General features: G+C 37.7%; 1 protein-coding gene across 1 annotated transcript in view; it reads left to right on the forward strand.

The window, feature by feature from the left end:
• The window catches only part of HSD17B4 (hydroxysteroid 17-beta dehydrogenase 4), a 90537-nt gene that overhangs the window by 22686 nt on the left and 44927 nt on the right, over nucleotides 1–22924 (forward strand). Inside the window, exons 9-13 of the mRNA XM_044263463.1 lie at nucleotides 10853–10944; nucleotides 14119–14143; nucleotides 15983–16111; nucleotides 18309–18412; nucleotides 20165–20401. Coding sequence (XP_044119398.1) covers nucleotides 10853–10944; nucleotides 14119–14143; nucleotides 15983–16111; nucleotides 18309–18412; nucleotides 20165–20401 — 587 coding nt within the window. The remainder of the gene's footprint in view (nucleotides 1–10852; nucleotides 10945–14118; nucleotides 14144–15982; nucleotides 16112–18308; nucleotides 18413–20164; nucleotides 20402–22924) is intronic.

Raw genomic sequence — 22924 nt, forward strand, 5'->3', positions numbered from 1 at the left:
CATTCTTTTGCTAGACTTCTACCTTGTCATTTTTTTGACACGGGTTGTATACTCTTTGGGAAACAGTAGGTTTTCAAGAAAATACTGAAAACTTCGGGATTTAATTTTTTTTTTTAATTGAGAATGTAGCTTCCATTTATTTGAACAGTTCTCTACCTCTCGAGATGTCAGGGAAATGTTTAATGTAGTGTCCTTTATGCCCACCATATTCTCGTAAAAGAAGTTTGGAAAAATGAGATCAACTTTAGACAACTAACAATGTTTCTGAACCTGTTTTGTTTTCTGTAAAGTAAGAGAGTTGTAGATTGTTTTTAAAAGATCTTCAGATTGTAAATTTTTGCTGTTTTTTTAATTTTGATTTTTATTTACTCTTTTATAGTTTAAGAAAGCTGAAAATTGACTTTGCCCCAGAGTTTTTCTTTTCTTCCTCTTGAATATCCATTTATAGGCTCTCAAAAGAATCATTTGTTAAAGAACCTGCTGTTATAATTAATGTATGGAGACATTTGCAACTTCATTTCCCCCCTTTGAGATATATTTGATAAATCAAAGTAATCCATATAACTTATATGTTTTTTGCATGAAATGAAACAGTCATAAGTAAATATCCATGAATACCTTTCCAATCGTATTATTTATTGTTGTGTAAGAAATATTCCAACACTTAGCAGATTAAGACATTAGACATTTATTATCTCCCAGAGTTTCTGTGGTCAGAAATCTGGAGTGGCTTAACTGGGAAGTTGTGGGTCTCTGGCGAGGTTTTGATAAAGATGTTTGATGGGACTACAGTAATAGGAAAGCATGGCTGGTCTGGAGGATCTGCTTCCAAGCATGAGTGGCCTCTGTTCTTTACTAGCTGTTCTCTTGAGGCCTCAGTTTCTCAGCTGTGGGCTTCTCTATAGGACTGCTCTTGCTATATGGCAGCTGGCTTCCCCAAGAGCTAATACTTTTTTTTTTTTTTTTAAGATTTTTAATTTATTTATCTGACGGAGAGGGGACAGTGAGAGAGGGAACACAAGCAGGGGGAGTGGGAGAGGGAAAGGGAGAAGCAGGCTTCCTGCTGAGTAGAGAGCCTGATGCAGGGCTCCATCCCAGGACCCTGAGATCATGACCTGAGCTGAAGGCAGATACTTAACGACTGAGCCACCCAGGCACCCCTCAGAGATAATAATTTGAAAAAGAGAGTAACAGCTGCCAAGACAGAAGTTGCAGTATCTTTCACAACTTAATTTTAGAAGTGATATACTATCACCTCTTTCCTCTCCTACTGGCCATACAGACCAGCTCTGGTACACTGTGGAGGGAAACTACAAAAAAGGGGTGAATAAGAGAAAATGGGGATCATTGTGGTCATTTGAAGACTAGCTCTCACCCCCAAACTAGAGCATTACAGATAACTTGCATCTGTCTTTTATCTCTTCATCCTTACCCCGTTAACTCCCCCAAGAGGTAACACTGAAAGAAAATGTGTGGTTTGGGGCGCCTGGTGGCTCAGTGGGTTAAAGCCTCTGCCTTTGGCTCAGGTCATGATCCCAGGGTCCTAGGATGGAGCCCCAGGTTGGGCTCTCCGCTCAGTAGGGAGCCTGCTTCCTCCTCTCTCTCTGCCTGCCTCTTTGCGTACTTGTGATCTTTGCCTGTCAAATAAATAAGTAAAATCTTAAAAAAGAAAAAAGGAAAATGTGTGGTTTTCTTTCCCTTATCCTTTATTGAAAGAGTAATAAATACATGGCTAAGTACTATATCTTTTGGCTTACTTTTGATTCTTATGATATTGTAACATAATCTATTTTTCTTTTGTGGATTCCTCTTTTTTCCCACGCAGTGTGAAATTTTTGATACTAATTTATGATACGTAGAGCTGTAGGTCATTCATTTTTACTGCTCTTTAATAGTCCATGGTGTGAATTTATCTAATTCTTATTAATGGACCTCTTAATTGTTTATAATTTATTTGCTTTTTTTGAACAGTGTTGCTGTTCTTGTACGTATGTGCTCCATCACATGAGCAAGAATTTTTCTGGGGTGTGTACCTAAAAGGAAAATTGCTAAGTTGCAGAATATGCAAATGCTGAACTTAAGCTAATGCTAAGTTATTTTCACATGGGTTCAACCAGTTTAACATCCACGAGAGATTACAGAATTCTCACCGATCTCTGCTTGGGTTAGTGTCTCTAAGATTATGCTCAGGCTTGATTCTCTAGGGAAGTTATAGAACTCAGACAAAGCTGTTAAGCTCAAAGTATGGTTTTTACAGTGAAAGGATACAGATTAAAATCTGCAAAGGGGAAAGACACATGCGGTGTCTTTCAGGAGAAATCAGCTCCAAGCTTCTACATGTCCCAAATGCACCTTATTCTCCCAGCAGTGATGTTTGAAGAAAGGTGTGAATGTTGCCAACCAGGGAAGTTCGCCTGAGTGTTGGTGTTCAGGCTTTTTATTGGAGGTCAGTCATGTCAGCATGAAGCTCCTGTGTGACTTACTTTGGCCACTTAGACTCCAGCCCCATGGAGCAGTAATAGGCTTCCTCATAAGTCACATTATTGGCATGAACTGATCAAACTAGTTCAACATGGCCCAAAGATTCAGGCATACTCTCATTAGTCAGAAACCTCAGAGCTGATCTCCTAGAAACTGGCCAAGGGTCAGTCCTGAAGACCAGTCTTTCTTGGGAGTCTGCAGAGTATGAGCAACTCAGGCCTGTTGAGTTAACCCTTTTCCTGCACCTTAGTCTTGTCCAGATCTTGGCATTGTCAATATATGCCAATCTACTGAGTATAAAATGGTATCTCTTTGTGTTACTAATTTCCATTTCCCTGATTGCTAATGGCCTCATGCTTTATTAATATGTCTGTTCACTGGCCAGACATATTCTTGTGTAAAGTGCTAGGACAAGTTTTTTGGGCCATTTTACTATTGAATTGTCTTTTTCTTATTAATATGTAGGAATTCTTATTCTGCTATTTTGTAGGTAAGTATTTTGCAAATATATTTTCCCATGTATGTGGAACATACTTTTAATTTTCAAATAAATTGGGATTTAAGATTTTTGTTACTGGTTTCAAACATAATATCTTTGTAGCCTGAAAATATGGTCTTTGTAATAGTGGTTTTTGAAATTTCTTACGCTATCCTTAATAGGCTATAATATATGATCAATTTTTGTGAATGTTCATTGTGTTCTTGAGAAGAAAGAATATCTTCTAGTTTGTAGTAGCAGAGCTCTTTATAGCATAGCAAGCCTGGTAATTGTATTTTTGAAATGTTCTTTATATTTATTGGATATTTTTAAGCTCAACTTTTCAATTATTGATAAAGAAATACTGGTTTTTGTGCTTTGGAAATAATATATAAACACATAGTAGTTTCTTGCTGTAGGTCTGACAATTTTTGACTTGTAATTTTTGAGGCTGTTTTATCAGTTGTTTCTGTGTTGAGAAATATTAAATCTTTCTTGTTAACTGACTTGTTGTTTATTGTCTTATGCCCTCTACTATCCCTAATTTTTTTTTTTTAAGTCTTTTCTGTCTAATGTTAAAGTAGGTATTTTTTATGGGTAGGTATTTTCCTGGTATTTCTTTTCTTTTTAATTTTTACTTTCAGTCTTTCTATATCTCTGTTGTAGACATTTCTTTTGTGAATTGCCTACCTGAGCATATAAAAAAATCAAATCTGGCTGTGTCTTTTTTAACTGATGAATGTAGTTTATTTACATTTATTGTACCATTAATAAACTTGAATTTTTTCCACCATTTTGTGTTGTGTTATAATATTTTTTCCATGCATCTGTTATTTCTTGTATTTTTTTGATTACTAGAGATTGTTTTAAAACTTCATTTATTCTCTTCATTTATGCTCTTCTCTCTGAAAATGTATACTCTGTTTCTCTATTTTAAAAAATTTATTACTAAAGTATAGTTGAATATAGTGTTCTATTAATAGTTTCAAGTGTACAACATAGTGATTCAATAGTTCAATATATTGTGCAATGCTCATCATGATAAAAGTATATTTTCCATCTGTCACTGTAGAATATTAATTATAATATTATTGGCTATACTCCCATGGTCTACTTTTCTTCTCTGTGACTTATTTATTTTTATAACTGTACCTCTTTATTCTCTTTTCCTATTTTGCCCATCTTCCTGCACTCCTCCCCTCTGGCAATGACCAGTTTTTTTCTGTTGTTTTTGAGTCTGTTTCTGATTTTGGTTGGTTGGTGCATTTTTTATTCTACATGTGAGTAAAATCATATGGTATTAATCTTGCTCTGTCTGACTTATTTCACTTAGTATAATACATTCTAGGTCTTTTCATGTTGTCATTAATGGCAGGATCTCGTTCTTTTTTGTGGCTGAGTAATATTCCATTGTAGATATGTACCACAGATTCTTTAACCACTCATTTCTTGATGAACGCTTAGATGGCTTCCATATCTGGACTGAGGTAAATAACACTTAAACATAGGGGTGCAGTCGAATTAGTGTTTTTGTTTTCTTTGGGTAAATACCCAGTAGTGGAATTACTGGATCATGTAGCATTTCTATTTTAGTTTTTTGAGGAACCTCTATACTGTCTTCCACAGTAGTGCACCAGTTTACATTCCTGTCAGCAGTGCACGAGGGTTCCTTTTTCTCCACATTTTCACCATCACTTGTTATTTCTTGTCTTTTTGATACTAGCCATTTCTGACTGACCTGAGGTGATACGTCATTGTGTTTTGATTTGTAGTTCCCTGATGATTAGTGATGTTGAGCATCTTTTCATGTGTCTATTGGCCATCCGTATGTCTTCCTTGGAAAAATGTCTTTTCAGGTCCTCTGCCCACTTTTAATTTGATTATTTGTTTTTTGTGTTTTTGTGTTTTTTTTTGGTGCTGAGTTATATAAGTTCTTTATATATTTTGGACATTAACCTTTACTGCATTTGGACATTTAAAACAATAGGTTCTTTATATGTTTAGGACATTAAACTTCATCTGTACATATCTTCTCTCATTCAGTGGATTGCCTTTTTGTTTTGTTCATGGTTTCCTTTGTTGTACAAAAACATTTTATGTTGGTGTAGATCTAATAGTTTATTTTTGTATTTGTTTCCCTTGCCTGAGGAGACCTATCCATAAAAATATTGCTAAGGCTGATGTCCAACAGATTACTGGATGTATATTTCTTTCCTTTTTATGGTTACTTTAGATGATGTTTTAACTCCTGTTCTGAACAGTATAAGGATTCAAGAACACTTTAAACCTAGTCATCTACCTTATGACTTATGTTATTAGTTTCCATGATTATAGTTTTCTTTTTATAAACTCTTCATAAATTAGATATTATCATGGTTATTATTTTTAAAATATTTTATTCATTTATTAGAGAGAGAGAGAGCATGTACCCAAGTCAGGGAGAGGGACAGAGGAAGAGAGAGAACAGACTCCCTGCTAAGCAGGGAGCCTTATATGGGGCTTGATCCCAGGATCCTAAGATCATGACCTGAGCTAAAGGCTGATTCTTTTTTTTTTTTTTTTTTTTTTAAAGATTTTATTTATTTATTTGACAGAGAGAGATCACAGTAGGCAGAGAGGCAGGCAGAGAGAGGGGAAGGGAAGCAGGCCCTCTGCTGAGCAGAGAGCCCGATACGGGACTCGATCCCAGCACCCTGAGATCATGACCTGAGCCGAAGGCAGCGGCTTAACCCACTGAGCCACGCAGGCGCCCCTAAAGGCAGATTCTTAACTGACTGAGCTACCCAGGTGCTCCATCACAGTTATTATTTTATATGGAAAACATCCGTTTGGATTTACATATATTTACCATTTTTTATATCTTTTACCATCTCTTTGGGTCATTTTCTATCTCCTTAGAATATGTCCTTTAGAAGTTCCTTCAGTCCCATTTTTTTTTGTATATTCTCTCAGTTTTGTTTATCTTAAATATATGTATTTCATTTTCATTCTTGAAAGAAAATTTTTTGGGGATCACAATTCTAGTTGGATAGTTATTTTCTTTCAACCTTTTTGATGAATCTATTCTATTTTTTCCTGTTTTCAATAGTTGTTGAATTGTCATTTTTTTAAATAGATGATTTATTCTTCTCTCTGGTACTTTTAAGATCGTGTCTTCCTCTTTTGTGTTGTATTCTTTCATTGATGTATCTGGGCATGCATTTCTTTTTATCTGTCTAGCATGTTCTTGATCTGTGGATTTGTGGCTTATATTTTTGTTTAGTTTTATAAGTTCCAGAAAAATGTTAGCCTTCATCTTTTGAAGTGTTATTCTTCCGCTGTCTTCTTTCTTTCTCTATGTCAATTAGATGTATGTTAGACCTAATTGTGTCCTTTTTCTTTTTTTTAACTTCTCTTTAATTTTTTGTGACTTTAATATTTCTATGTTCTCATCTCCTACATTGAATTCTGAATATTTCATAAAATATGTCGTTCATTTCAATAATTCACTCCTCATCTGTCTAATTTACTATTTAACATATTTAAAAAGTTTTTTCCTTTCAGTAATCCTTCCATCCCCCATTTCCAGATCTATTCTACCTATTTACTCCTGATAGTTTCTTCAGGGTTGCTTACTGTTGTGATTGTATTCTTTACTTTTTGAATTAGTAATTAGCTTTCATATATTATATATTTTAAATTCCAACATCTCTATCTCACTGTAGTTTAAATCTCTGTGTTTCTTTTGATTTTCACTTATGGTGGTTTTCCTTCATGTATTCTTGGTGATTTTTAATCATGAGCTCTTTGTCTCATCTTAATCTTTGTTTATACTGCATTATGAAATGGTGTTTTCTTCAGAGAGGATTTGTCTTTGGTACTGCTGGAAAACAGGAGACACAGCCAACCTTGGACTACTTCATTCTTCCTTGAGCGTTGACCTTCGGTGTAGGCCCAGGATACCATCTTGATGCTGGCCTGTCTCTAAGTATATATTAGCACTGTCATTGGTATCTGCATTCAGAGTAATCCTATATTCACTGCAGTGCAGAGCTAAGGAATATTTTCCTTATTTGTTTCCAGTCGAGAGTTACTTTCTCTATCTCAACAATGCTTCAAAAATCTAATTTGTGGAAGCAGAAGGGTTCTTCAGAGTGTGTGGCATCCTGTCATCTAGTATTGTGGAAAAAAACCACTCGACTGAGTAATGAATCTTAAGGGTTAATTCTGTTTTCATATAACTTTGTATGTATTAGCTCTGGTAGTTCTCAGGAATTTCACTTAACCCTTAACACTTGTTTTTTGGTTATAAAATTGAGTTTAGTAAGATGTGAGCTAACTAGTAAATTTGGGATATGTTTGGAGAACTGGAAAGCAAAATATTTACTTAACATTTTTAGTGAAAATTTATGAAATAAGCTGCAAGGCAGAAGTATTTTTGTTATGTGGCTTTTGTTCTTCTTTTTTCTCATCAAAGGTAATGTATGCTCGGTTTTGTTGTTGTTGTTATTACATTCAGTATAAATCACGTGAATCTCTAATCCTCTGATTTCCGGTTTTGTCAGTTGATACATAAGTGAAATGGGAGGAATGCTGTGTATTGAGATGAATGGTATATCGGTTAAGAATTTGCTTTTTCATGTAATTTGAGATATTTGGCGTCTACCTTTGTATAATAGGGAACGGAGAAAAGTGTGCCATTGGATTTTTTTTCATACTTGAGAGCTATTTTAGAGGCTATATAGTGAAAAGTTTTTGGAGCTGCTCTTTAATTTATAGAGACTGTAAATATCATCTTTGTTACATTTTAACCTAAATTTCTGTTTTTTATTTCACAGTTAAATCATTTATTTGATTTTTTAAAGATTATGATGTATATTAACAAATCATATCTCACTTGAGCCTTGGAACAGCTTGGTGGACTAGGCAGGGAAAGTGCTTTAATTAGCATCTTCCTGGTAAAAATGCAAGGTGTGACACTAAGTGCTGTTAGAGACATTGGAGCAAATTATTCAGAAGATCTGAATATTTATTTGATTTATTTGATTTTTTAAAGATTATGATGTATATTAACAAATCATATCTCACTTGAGCATTTATTTGATTTTTTAAAGATTATGATGTATATTAACAAATCATATCTCACTTGAGCCTTGGAACAGCTTGGTGGACTAGGCAGGGAAAGTGCTTTAATTAGCATCTTCCTGGTAAAAATGCAAGGTGTGACACTAAGTGCTGTTACAGACATTGGAGCAAATTATTCAGAAGATCTGGTAAGATAATTCATGAAGGTTGTTAGAGAAAACAAAATATTTTTAATGCAGACATGACAGCCTTCCATTGGTAGAAGATGCCCTGTAGAATCTTCATAGCTAGAGCAGAGAAGTCTGTGCCTGGCTTCAAAGACTCTGGTAGGGGCTAATGCAACTGGGGACTATACGGAAGCCAGTGCTCATTTACCATTCTGAAGATCCCAGGGCCCTGAAGAAATAAGCAACATCTGCACTGCCTGGATTTTATAAATGGAACAAGAAAGCCTTGACAACAACACATCTGTTCGCAGTATGGTTTATTGAAAATTTTAATATTCAAGAAATTTAATATTGAATATTTTAATATTCATGAACTTAAATATTGAATATTTGAAGCCCACTCTTGAGACCCAGTACTCAAAAGAAATGATCCCTTTCAGAGTATTACTGCTCTTTAACAATGCACCTGCTCACCCAGGGGCTCTGGTGGAGATAGAGGAGATAAGGGTTGTTTTCAGGCCTGCTAACATCATTCATTCTGCAGCCCATGGATCAAGGAGTCATTTCAGCTTTCAAGTCTTATTAATGAAGAAATACATTTTGTAGGCTAAAGCTGCCATAGATGGTGATTCCTCTAATGGATCTGGGAAAAATAAATTCAAAACTTTCTGGAGAGGATTCATCATCTAGATGCCATTAAGAATGTTCGTTATTTGTGGGAGGAGGTCAAAATATCAGCATTCAAAAGAGTTTGGAGGAAGTTGATTCCCATGATCACAGATGATTTGGAAGGGTGGAAACAGTGCAGATGTGGTGGAAACAGTGAGAGAACTAACATTAGAAGTATACCCTGAAGAAGGGACTGAATTGCTACCATCTTGTGATCAAACTTGGATGATTGAGATGTTGCTTCTTAGGGATGAGTGGAGAAAGTGGTTTCTTGAGATGGAATCTGCTCTTGGGGAAGATTGTGTGAAGACTGTTGAAATGACAACAAAGGATTTAGAACATACATAGCCCAAGTTGATAAGGCAGCGGCAGGATTGGAGAGCTTGGCTCCAATTTTTTTTTTTTTTAAGTTTTTTTATTTATTTGTTTGACAGATAGAGATCACAGGTAGGCAGAGAGAGAGAGAGAGAGAAGGAAGCAGGTTCCCTGCCGAGCAGAGAGCCCGATGTGGGGCTCGATCCCAGGACCCTGGGATCATGACCTGAGCCGAAGGCAGAGGCCTTAACCCACTGAGCCACCCAGGCACCCCTTGGCTCCAATTTTGAAAGAAGTCCTGGTGTGGATAAAATGCTGTCAAATAGCACTGCATGTTACAGAGAAATTGTTTGTAAAAAGAAGAGTCAAGTGGGGTGCCTGGGTGGCTCAGTCATTAGGCGTCTACCTTCAGCTCAGGTCATGATCCCAGGGGTCCTGGGATCGAGCCCTGCATCGGGCTCCCTGCTCAGTGGGAAGCCTGCTTCTCCCTCTCCCACTCACCCTGCTTATATTCCCTCTTTCACTCTCTCTCTGTCAATTAAATAAATAAAATCTTAAAAAAAAAAAAAAGAATCAAGCAATGGGGCATACTGCATTGTCTTATTTTAAGAAATTGTCGGGCCGCCTGGTGGCTTGGCTGTTAAGCGTCTGCCGCCAGCTTGGTCGTGATCCCAGGATCTTGGAATCGAGTCCTGCATTGGGCTCCCTGCTCCTTTGGAGGCCTGCTTCTCTCTCTCCCACTCCCCCTGCTCGTGTTCTGTCTCTCACAGTCTCTCTCTCTGTCAAATAAATAAATAAAATCTTAAAAAAAAAAAAAAAAGGAAAGAAAGAAATGGCCACAGCCACCCCAGCCTTCAGCAACCACCACCCTCATCAGTCAGCAGCCATCTACATGGAGGCAAGACCATCCTCTACCTAAAACATTGTAACTCACTGAAAGCGCACCTGCTGGTTTGCATTTTTTAGCAATAAAGTATTTTAAAATTAAGATGTGTACATTGTTGTTTTAGGCATAATGTTATCATACCCTTTAATTGCAGGATAGTATAAACATAGCTATTGTATGCAGTGGGGAACCAAAAAATTCACTTGCCTAGCTTTTTTGGGGATATTTGCTTATTGTGGTGGTCTTGAACCAAACCCACAATATCTCCAAGGTATGCCAGTTCCTTTCTACTCTGTCAAGTTGCTCACAGAAGAGTATGCATTGGGAAAATACTTCTTCCACTTTGTTACTCATCAGTAATCAGTTGCATTTCATATCATTATTTTACTGCCATTATCGTTGTCAATGTTGTTTTGTTGTTTCCTAGCTATTGGCTGAATTGCTGAGAGGGTGAAATTGTTTTGGAAATGAATGGTACTTCAGTTCCTCATGTTAGATAGAGTTTTGCTCACTAGTTACTGCCTAGGTGACTCTAACTTGTATTCAAGGTGTGTCTATTACCTTCTAAATTAGAAGCTTGAGGGAGCTTCTGGAATGTCTCCATTGGGATGCAACAGTTCTTTCAGAAGCTTTGAATGTTAGGCTGACTGATTATATAGATCTAATTTTGTTCTTACTTATTTAACAAGTCTCTGAGTTACCTGTAATGTGTGAGGAAGGAATTTTCAGAAAGCACAATCATTGATTATGTATGGAGACATTCTTGTTTATAACCTTTTTTTGGTCCTTCAGATCTCGTGGAAGCTCTGAAGCCGGATTACGTGGCCCCGCTGGTCCTTTGGCTTTGCCATGAGAGCTGTGAGGAAAACGGTAGCTTGTTTGAGGTATTCTGCACCTTCCTGTTTTCTCTCAGAGCAATACTTGTGTAATTATATGTGAAAAATGATCTAAACGTTAGTGTTTTCCAGTTGCTCAGATTAGTAAACATCTGTATGGGTTGATATCATTTGTGTATTTTTTATTATCATGGTTGACTAAGGAATAAATATTGATGAATTTCTTTTTCAGAAGAAGTAACAGCAACTTCATACATTGTTTTTCCATATTTCTTCATTTCTAATCTTATCAAATGAAAACATGGCTGGTTTGATGTCTTTGCTCAAATGGAGAAAGTTTTATTTGGTTTGGGAACTTGGATGTGGAAGTAGAAGGATAAAGAGTTGGGTTTAGTGTCAGCGAGGATGGGTTTTGAATTCTTTGATAATTGCTGGCTCACTGGAATATTGTGCAGATTAATGTCCCTGAGTGTCAGTTTTGTTTTTTTGTGGTGACAACTAGAAATCATACTTTTAATTTTTAAAAAGATTTATTTATTATTTGAGAGAGAGAGAGTGCAAGTGGGAGGAGCGGGAGAGAGAATCTAAAGCAGACTCCACTCTGAGCGTGGAGCCTAGCACAGGGTTTGATCCCATGATCCAGAGATCATGACCTGAGCTGAAACTGAGTCAGATACTTGGCTAACTGAGCCACCAGGGCCCCAAAATCATATTTTTAAAATCTTGGCATTGGATCTAGTACATAACAGTCAGACTTCAGGGGCGCCTGGTTGACTCAGTTGGGAAGTGTCTGCCTTTGGCTCAGGTCATGATCTCAAGGTTCTGGGATCGAATCCCGCATCAGACTCTCTGCTCTCCCTCTGCTGCTCCCCCTTGCTTCTGCTCTTTCGCTCTGTCAATAAATAAGTAAAATCTTTACAACAAAACATAATAAAACAGAAAAACCAGTCACACTTCAATTTTAACTATTATATCGCTATAGCAGAAATTTAGGCTGGGTGTGATACATGAGTAAACATAACTTACTATTTTAACTTTAAAAATAAACATTACCGGGGCGCCTGGGTGGCTCAGTGGATTAAGCCGCTGCCTTCGGCTCAGGTCATGATCTCAGTGTCCTGGGATCGAGCCCCGCATCGGGCTCTTTGCTTGGCGAGAGTCTGCTTCTCTCTCTCTCTCTCTGCCTGACTCTCCGCCTGCTTGTGATCTCTCTCTCTGTCAAATAAATAAATAAAATCTTAAAAAAAAAAAAAAAACTATTAAAAAAAAAAAACATTACCATTTTTCCTTGCTGTAGAGCTTTAAATGTTCATTGTAAAATCGAAAAGCACACATCTGCTAAGATCTAGTTTTTATTCCACAAAGTCCTTTTAGATCTCTTTATGCCAATTAATCCATCTTTGATTCCTCATTTGGGTGTGATCTCTCTTTTTTTTCCCTGGGACTGTTATATTTTAGATCCTTGCCCCCAACCCTTATTTGATTCTTTGTGGTAATAATGAACCTGTTCTATGAAGAATACTAGGAAATCTGAAAATATATCTTGGTAGCAAAATAACTTGGCTTAGTTTGAAGTGAATACTATATTAATCAGATACATTTGAATAAAAGCTTTTTAAAAAACAGTCTGCACATGTCTAAGTAGAAGAGTGTGCCCCCACTTCCTTAATCACAGCCGTTGAATGTAATTGTGGAAAATTAGAGGCAGAAAGAACTTTATGTAAGACCTTTGCAAATTTACCAGTATTAATCCATCTGGGGCCCAGAATTTGGCCTACCTGTCTTTTACATCATTAAGGAATTTCATAAACTTTTTATGTTTTTTACATTTACATTTGTTATTAATTTTGTGGACAAAAATCATACATGCCTTTGTAGAAAAAATAAACTGGAAAGTTTAGAGAAGAAAATAAAGATCGTCAGCATTACCCCTATCCAGCTATAACTACTGTTAGTATTTTTCTGTATCCTTCTAGGCTTTGTGTGCCTCTTAAATGAACAATCTTTTTTTCCTTATATCTGCATCTTAAACACACAGCCAAACCTCCCGAGACAACAAGGTCATTTTGTAGATGAAGTTTTGTATGTTGTTCTTTTACTATGTTGTGAACATTTTTAGTGAGGAACATTTGGTGTGCATGATTGCTAAAATACAGTAAGAAACATCTGTGATATTCCAACTGAAACCTTGAAAATAAATTTTGCCACTTTGTTTGCAACATTCTGAGAGGTATCTAGAGTGTAGGATTGAGACAGTTTGGTTCAGTTGGAGCTCCTGCTTCCAGTGCCTGGGAGGAGCTTACAGCTTGAGGCTTCATTCCCCAAATGTGGTAAAATAGGGTCTCTCTCTTGTCTGTTACCAAAACCACTGTTGATTTGTCTGCTCTGACAGCATCAGGGCTAATGGGTCTACTGTAAAAGTTGTGGGCATATTCATATAGAGGAAAAGGGTGAAAAAGGCCTTACTTGGCTTAGAGCCCAAGGATGTGTCGTGTTTCTGTTGGCCTGTTCATGTAGAATTCTCATGATAAATTCTGGCACAGTGTAGTTGTGCTTGAAGATTGAAGACAAGATTTTTTTTTTTTTTTTTTATGAGAGTTTCTCTTCTAGGGATTCTCTAGGAAAAAAACTGATGTTTCTGTGCAGCTATTAACATATTTGGTCATTTGCCTTTTCTCTACAAAAGATACTTTATTAAAATGACTGTATGTAGTTCATTCAGTCAAGTCCTACTTTTATTTTTCTTTTCTTTTTATTTTTTATTCCCTAGAACTTTCTAGAGGGATGTGTTCTTTTCCACCTGTGGTGTGCTGGACAGGTTTACTATTTTATATTATTTCACCTTGATGGTTATCTCATGAAGAGTTGTCTTATTATTTTACATAAGGGGAAATCTGGATTTAGGGAATTCACATAAATTGGTGAAGGTCACACAACTAGTAAGTAGAAGAATTAGTACGAAACCTTGGTTTCTGACCTCAGTCATGCTTTTCCGCCATACACATTTCTACTACCTTGTGTTACTTTGTGTTTCTACCCTGAGAAGATGAACAAGACACAGTCCTGGAGGCTGGTGGGCTCTTGTAGAGCTGTCTTCTATTCATCCATTGTAATCTAGCCCTCTGATACTCTTAAAGAGGTAGATGCCTGTTTTTCTAATTTAACAAATTCTCGGCATGATTCACTTTAGATGGTGTAACTGTTTTTTCTTCTTTTTGGTAGGTTGGAGGAGGATGGATTGGAAAATGTAAGTCTCCTTCAGTGTTTGGTTTGCCATATGTTGTTTCTGTATTTTTTTTTTTAAAGATATTATGTATTTATTTGTCAGAGAGAGAGAGAGAGCGCACAAGCAGGCAGAGTGGCAGATGGAGGCAGAGAGAGAAGCAGGCTCCCTGCTGAATAGGACTTGATCCCAGAACCCTGGGATCTTGACCTGAGCCGAAGGCAGCTGCTTAATCAACTGAGCCACCCAGGTGTCCCTGTTTCTGTATTTTTAACCCCAAACATCCAGTTGGAGCTGCATAAAGATCTTGCCAAATGCCTCACTCTTGGAGCTCGTGCTTACATAGTCACATGCAAATATGGTTTTACCAACAGGTATTCTAAAATGTGGAAGCTGTTCTGCACGCCTTTGGCATTTTAAAGAAACTGTTGAGCTGTTGTTTTTCCTGTTGGCAGCCCTTATTCAGATCTTGTCTGTTCCTTCAGACAGTATCGTCTCTTTTTATATTGGTGTTTGTCCTTCTGTGTGTCTGGAGTCCCACAGGATCGTTCTCGCTGTTTCTGCAGAGAAGTGAGTGGGAGAGAGGGTGGTTTGGGAAAGCTGAGAAGAGCCCTGTGCTAGGTGGCACACAACGGGAAGGTTCTCCAGTTCTCTCATTGGAGTCTTTTCTTCCTTGGGGCCATGAGGCAGCAGGAGGTGACAGTGAGGAATCACATGGACAACTTACGGAGACAGAAATTGCAAATGATATCAGGAAATTTTTCTACTTCACTCCAGTAGGAAATTCATTTGGCTTCAACCTTCTATTTCTCCAGCTCTCCAATCTTGTGTGCTCCAAATTGGATAATTGCTTCATGACATTTAAAAAATAAATGTGAAAATTCCAGTATCTCAAATCAAGTTTTCAGTTGGCTGCTGGAATTAAAATTAATTGAGTTATTTAAAATGTGATCATTATTGGAGGGTATTGTTATAACATAGAGTATCAATATTCTCATCATTAATGGCCATTCTCTTTAGTTATTAAAGTAATGTATACTACGTGAGTATTGCTCAGTATAAGTGTCTCAGGATACCATTTAAGAAAAATCAGTTGTTGAAATAAAAGCTCTTTCTGGGACTTTATTAGTGGGAAAGCTTTAGAAGCAGGCTTTTCAGCTACTCCCTGAAACAGATCTTTAGTTTAATAATCATCAAAGTCTGACCATTATGTTTAAATAAGGTTACTAGTGGGTGTTTTATTCCTTGGGCTTTTTGAGAAGAAAATGGTATTAAAAATTCTCCTCATAGAACTTATGCAGCAATAATGATTTTTGTGCATCTGCCCTATTCTAGTTGACTTCCTGTGGTGAGGGATAAGAGCAAAGGGGAGCAAGGGAGAAATATCTGGGGCTCTGTGATGTATTAATTTGGTTATCCGGGTCTTTGACCTGTTACCACCACCTGTCCTCACTTTGCTGTTTAAACAAAGCTCTATTCTGTTATCTGGAAGTATATTACCCGAGTGATCTGGGGTCATGAAGTCAGTCTCTTGGTGTGATTATATATAATTTCAATTTTTCTGAGTCAGCCTTAATTCTACCTTTAGAAGTGTCTGGCAGAGTCAGAGGAGAGGTTTTTTCCTTCAGCTTTAAATATATATGTTTTAAATTCACATTATCCTAATGGGTTTGTTATTTCAAGAAAATTATATTTAAAGGGCTTGTAGTAAAACTCTTCAGATATTAGAATCTATTTTTCCCCCTGAATTTCCTTTTTCTTGAAGTTAAAAAAGAAAAAAATTCAAAAGGCTCAGATGAATTTTACTTTCTGTGTCCCTCTTAAACTCTGTGCTCGGTGTCTTTGTTTTGTTTCTGTGACCAGTACGCTGGGAGCGGGCTCTTGGAGCCATTGTGAGACAGAAGAATCAGCCAATGACTCCCGAGGCTGTGAAGGCCAACTGGAAGCAGGTCTGTGACTTTGATAATGCCACCAAGCCGCAGAGAATTCAAGGTAGGGGCCCACGTCCCTTCACTCCTGGCTGGGGAACCGGAGGCAGTAGAGCGTTCTCTGCTCTTATGGAATTTTCTTCTGTTTTAACTAGAGCACATTTTCTACTCTGGTAGCTGTTAGACCTCCTCACATTTAAGATATATGTATGCCAACCCTCTTTTCTGTTTTCCTGGCTTCTTACAATCCTGTGTTTTTGGAGGGCATCTGGGTGGGGGATGGGACGAGGTGTTCACCCTTCCATGCTCCATGTGTCTGCTCCCTGTGTGACTGCTTGTTTCAGAGTCTTCTGGTACCGAACCGTATCCTCCTTACCTTACTGGGTTTTTCTCTATTGCCCTAAAAGTTCATTTAGGCCAGTTTTGTTTAGGCTTAGCTCATTTCTGTCTTGTGAGTAGATTTTGCTTTTTTTAGCGCTTTGCCTTTGCTGCTGTTTCTCTGCCCTTCTCAAAGGCCCCTTCCTCCCCTTATCACCTCTCTAATTGTAGTGCTTCTTTAGAAATCTAAGCTCAAGCCTGGGATGTTCACCACACCACCCCCAGATATTTCAGGCTACATTGATCTCTCTCAGCTCAACTCTGACTACTTAGCATTTCATCAGAGCTGCTTTTGTTTCATAGTATGTGGTTTCTTAACTGCACAGTGTGTTCCTTGGGAGGCAGATACTGTGTCTTGTAAGCACTGCTTTTGTATTTGGTGCTGAACTCAGAGAGGATTCAGTAAATGCTTGTTACCATGAATTAGATCTGTGGTCTCCACAGGAATAGACAGCCAGTACAAGTCACATTTTTTTCTAGTATAACTCACATATATGCATATAGTGTATGATGTTCAAAGGACTTTTCTGGAAAAGATAATGATTCAGTTACTTTACAGAGAAATCTTTTTCTTTTTTCTTTTAGTTGTTTTGTATTCAGGGTTTGTTAGGAGAATATATCTGAAAAACATACTATTCTGGGTTTTTCTACCCCCCTCCTTCCTGACACTTTCCTGCCTGCCGGTATGCTCTCTGAAATGTTCGTTGTGCTCTTTCTCAATCAGATGATAGCATGATTGTTATGTTGTTGATGGTAGCATTTGCTGTATTCCATAGTTTGATGTTGGAGATAAATTTAGCCTGTGAATGATAGTTACCCATTGATGAAAATGAATGAAAGAAGGAAGAAATACATTAAAAACTTTCCTCTGATGTCCAAGTTCCACTTTATTGCCTTAAAAGTATTCTAAGGAAAAAGCTAACTAAATGAATCACGTAGTTATAAATGAAAAAATACCTGTAAGTATTTGAAGTACAGTTAGAAGAAAAATCTCACATTTTCTGTAGAACTGTTCTCATCTTCCAGACGACACAACTAATCCCCAGACAGCCGCAGTGACTGGCCAAGCTTGCTCGGTGTCTGAGCCGAGTTAACTCAGGCTGCCTGTGTCTGATGTGGTGCCCTAAGCCTGTGGCAAGGTGACTTTCAGTTACAGGCCTCCCTCTGGTAGCAGTCCGAGTGGGGTGGTGAGAGGAGGATTCAGTGGCCCAAAGCCTCCCCACTGGTATCCCTGATCACATTGCATTCTGTGGTTTGCTTAGAGTTTTGGTCTAAGTTTGGAAGGAGGCCCAGAGCACTAATGTTTGTTAGAAAGGTCCCAGAGTCTTTGGAATCTTCTGGCCTATAGGGATGCCCTGTGAAACTCCTTTCTTAACCTTTTTTGACCCCAGAATCGCAGCTTCTGAACCCTGTCTGGAATCTGTGGTCATGGTGATGGTTTTCCTTGGAAGATTTTTTAGTACCATCTTTAAAGCTATTGCTTGAGATGGGGGGGGCCCTCAAGGGTAATCTTGGCATTATTCCATCCTGGAGGAGGGGACTGTGGTGGGGAGAGAACAGAAACTAGCTTTTCCTTCACCAAAGACTACATGTCTTTGGACAAGGGTCCCAGTCTGTGGAGTTGTAAAATCCATCAAAGACATTGCAAAGCTTAGAACCTCCTTAGAATCATAATCCAGGAAGAGGATGCTGGACGGTGCCTTGTTCTCCACTGAAAACCCCCAGTTACCCTTGGTCTGTTTCAAAGTCTTTGACAGTGCTTTTCTATAAGAGCCTAACCTTTCGTATTCAGTTCTGAGGTAGAGGAGTGATTATTGAGCATGTGGTAGCTTTTCTTAGTCACGTCTTTAACAAAAGCGTCTTTGTTGCTATTATTTTTTTAGAATCAATTGGCGGTATAATTGGAGTTCTAAATAAAATAGATTCAGAGGGAGGAGTGTCGACAAATCCTACGAGTCAGGCAGCATCAACAGCTACATCAGCTTTTGTAAGTTGGCGGGAGAAGCCTATGCTATTTCTGAAGATTCTCTCTTTTCTTTGTTTCTCTCTTTTCTTTTCTGTGATATGAAAAATATTATTTCCCAAGCTGCTAATTTATTGTTAAATAGGAAAGATAAGTGACAATGAAACTTTTCATAAAATATGTACTGAATAGTTACAGAATTTGAATAGACGTAAGGCTAAGATGTAGCCTTTGTAACTTTTACTTCTTTTTAAAAATTTTTTTATTTATATTTTTTGCTTTTACTTCTTTAGTATAATTAGACAAGTATCTTCCCCCTCTGCCCCTTATTGGTACCATTGTTAATAAGCCTACTTTAGTTACCATTTTCCTAACTTTTTAGAAAAAGATGTCTGTTTCAGTGTCTCTTTGGGGCCTTTTTTTTCCCCCCTCTTTAGGGAAAGCATCTATAGATTGTATATTGGAACTATTTCAACATGGCTGCACGTAGCCTCCCATTATGTCAGAAATTCTAATAGAAGTGTGGTTCTAGCTTGTGTGAAGTTTGCTGATTTACTATCTCGCATATTTAGCCTTTAAACAAAAAAATTGTATTGCGTAAATAGAAGTAAATCATTTGATGAATTTGATTTTAAAAGTTTGTGACTCAGGGCAGACATAGTGATAAAGTTAACCATCTCATTTTAACCCTGAGAATATGATCGGGTTATAAATATGATTTTACTTTAGAATAGGTTTTGGTAAACTTTTTCAGGAAAAGCCCAGATAATAAGTGTTTTGGGCTTTATGGACCACATACTATTTTTGTCACATATTCTTCCTGTTTTTCCTTTTTTAACCACTCCTTAAAAATGTAAAAAGCATTCTTAGCTCCCAACCCTTATTTGATGACTCCCGTTTCAGATTGAACATGATTGACAATTGGACGTCATTCTTTTTTAACCCAATATATATTTCACATGTTAGCTAGACATATCATAACTAAGGAAAAAAATACAATGTCAATGAGATAAGGGACATTCCTAGCAAGGAACTGAAGGTAAAATTGAAATTTTACTAAAACCATTAAGAGGCAGTCTCATGTACAATAGTACAACACAGCATTATGCAGTGTTCGGCTCATCTTTTTACAGTGAATTTTATACAGTATCTCTTATAGGGCAGTTCACTATCCCTGTTTATGACACATTCATAATAATGATTAGGTTTTTTGTATTTTTGAGTGGCTAACTGTTGCTGAATCAGTAGGGCTTCTCACTATCAGATATAGGAAATTTGAAAATGAGACATACTGTTGCTAAGAAGCAAACAATGCAAAAGTACTTATCTGTAAATGAAGTCCTTTTCTACACATTTTCTTTTTTTTTTTTTTTTAAAGATTTATTTTATTTATTTGACAGAGAGAAATCACAAGTAGATGGAGAGGCAGGCAGAGAGTGAGAGAGGGAAGCAGGCTCCCTGCTGAGCAGAGAGCCTGATGCGGGACTTGATCCCAGGACCCTGAGATCATGACCTGAGCTGAAGGCAGCGGCTTAACCCACTGAGACACCCAGGCGCCCTTCTACACATTTTCTGATTGTTTTTTTTATTAAAATAAAGTCTAATGAAACAGTTAAGAAACCCCATGGATTTCACCAGCAGGGCATTCTATTCACATCTCTTTGAAAGCAAGATAGGTGTGGCATGCAAGCAGATAGTAGTTTTGAAAAAAATTAAAATGTTAAGCATTGGACAGAAATATCAATCTGAAAATAATTTTCTCTACCTCTCTCATAGGCTGGAGCCATTAGCCATAAACTTCCTTCCTTTTCCTCTGCTTATACGGAACTGGAAACTATTATGTATGCCCTTGGTGTGGGGGCATCGATGAAGGAACCGAAAGATAGGAAATTTATATATGAAGGAAGCACCGATTTCTCCTGTTTGCCTACCTTTGGAGTTATTATAGCTCAGAAACCTATAGTAGGTGGAAAATTATCAGAGATTCCTGGGCTTTCAGTCAACTTGGAAAAGGTATGCATAATAAGAAATCTATATTTTTGCTTTTTTTGGTTTCTTTAAATATGATTGATCTCTCTCACATTGTGTGTGTGTGTGTGTGTGTGTGTGTGTGTGCACGGGCATGTGTGTACACACGTATGTGTATTAATAAAACTGGGGCGCTTGATACAGGAATAAAGACTTTGCATATCTTTGGATTTTTCTTTAAGCATAAGAGAAGAGAGTTAGTTGAAGGGGCAAGCAAAAAGAATAAAAGAGCATTAAGGTCCCCTGGCTATGGCATAATGTTTTTAATTCTCTCTCTGCCGTTTACTTGCTGTTTGACCAAGGGTAAAGAACTTCGCTAAGATTCAGTTTCCATGTCTATAAAATGGGGGTGATAATTCTTACCTGATGATACTGGTGAAGGAGCAACCCAGGTCATGATCTGGGAAGAGGATTTGAGGCAGAGAGAACAAATGTGGAAGGCCCTGAGGCAGGTGCATTCTTGGCTTATTCTGGGAACAGGAAGGGGGCCAGTATAGCTGTGGGAGGAGCCAGAGGACAGTGGTAGGAGAAGAGGGCCTTGTAGTCATTAGGATTTCAGCTTATCACTGTTTATAGTGTTTTGAATGGAGGAGTGATAGGATCTGCCTGTGTTCACTCACAGGGTCATTTCTGCTACTCTGTAGATGATACGGGAGCCCAGCAGAAGCAGAGAAGCCTGTTAGGAGTCTCTTCTATAATTTATACAAAAGGCTGGATGTGAGGGAGAGGAAAAAAGAGTCAAGGATGAAGGTTTTTGTAACTTGGATGATATATGTGCATATATGTCTCTATACATTATTTATAATTACATGTAATATATTAAGTATGTGTAGTAATTACATATAACATATTATATATCATAAGATTGATATATACAATTACTTTAAGGTGGGGATGATCAGGAGTTGGTTTTGGACACACCTGAGTTTCTTTGACTCATCCAATTGGAGGTCTACAATGAGCAGTTGAATATATGAGTCTTGAATGTGGGGAAGAGGTGCTGCTGGGGTTCTTACACTTCGACTGATGTGTAAAGACACAAGACTAGATGAAATAGTGTAAGGTAAGAATGTAAGTAGAGAAGAGCCTGAGCTCAGGAACCCTCAAGTGTTGAGAAGGTGAAGACATGTGGAAGAATTAGCCGGAGAGACTGAAAAGGAATGACTGGTGAGGGATGAGCTCTGATTATGAGCTCAGGTGGATGTGGTATTTGAGAAGCAAAGCGAATAGATTGTTTCAGGAAGGAAGGAGTTGAACAACTGTGAGAAAGTTTTTGAGGTGGGGTAGATTTCATTTCTTGGAGTAAGGTTTCAGTACTGAGCCCAGGGATAACTCTTGAATCATACATAGAGCTATGAGCCCATTTCTCTGACTTTGATAATTAGAGGACCATTTACTAGAAGGTCGATTAGCCCATTGCTGCTCTGAATCTGTAAAAATGGATTTTTTTTAAAAAGATTTTATTTATTTGACAGATCATAAATAGGCAGAGAGGAAGGCAGAGAGAGAGGGGGAAGCAGGCTTCCTGCTGAGCAGAGAGCCCAATGTGGGGCTCAATCCGAGAACCCTGAGATCATGACCTGAGCTGAAGGCAGAGGCTTAACCCACTAAGCAACCCAGGCACCCCCTGAAAACTGATTTTTATTTGAGCATCTGATGAAGTTGGGAGGGAGGCAAGAGATATATATACAAGTAGTTTGTTGTTTTAGTCCCTGTCCCGTGGTCTTTGCTGCATCCAGTTTTGTTTGGATAATTGAAGTACAAACAATTAAAGCAAATGTTTCAAATTTCTGCAGAATACTCCTGAGTTGGAAGGAGTTGGAATAGTCATAAATGGTGTTCAGAATCGCTGGCAAGGAAGAATAGCCATCTTGAATCAAAACCCCTGTCTTCCCAGCTTCAAGCCTCCAGACTTTGTGATATAGTGGACTGTCCCGCATTTGTCCCATTTGTTCCCTTCTGGGTTTGGAGAAAGATACGAAATTAAAGCCATCCTGTGCCAGTGGGTGTGGTCACTTGAACATGTTGATCGGGTTTGTTTTTCCTGTCCTATTACTTTCCTACCCGTATTGATGTATTCTTGTTTCCATCCATTGAGGTTATGTGGCTATCAAGTTACACAGTGTCCTTGGTATCTACTAATAGATAATTTATAAGATGTATCTTATAGATCAACATATATCTATGGCTGTCTCTATAGAAATAGATAATTTATAAGATATAAGGAAATGTTGATACTGATAGTTTTTTACTTTGAACGTGGTTGTAAGGTTTACTTTTGTGTTTTACTGAGTTGTTTGTATGTGGTATGTGTGATTTGAAATTACTTTACTCGCATGGCCAGTTTGTTCATTTTTATTCAACGATAGTTATTAAATACCCAGTATATTCCAGACGCAGTGATAAGCTTAGTGTTTGTATTGGCAAACAATCCATACTTATCAGTCAACAAAGAGTCATGAATGCCAAAAAAGAATGCAAAGATACCTTTTCTGCTTCAGAAGCTCT

The sequence above is a fragment of the Neovison vison genome, chromosome 1, assembly GCF_020171115.1.
Source record: "Neovison vison isolate M4711 chromosome 1, ASM_NN_V1, whole genome shotgun sequence".
NCBI lineage: Eukaryota > Metazoa > Chordata > Mammalia > Carnivora > Mustelidae > Neogale > Neogale vison.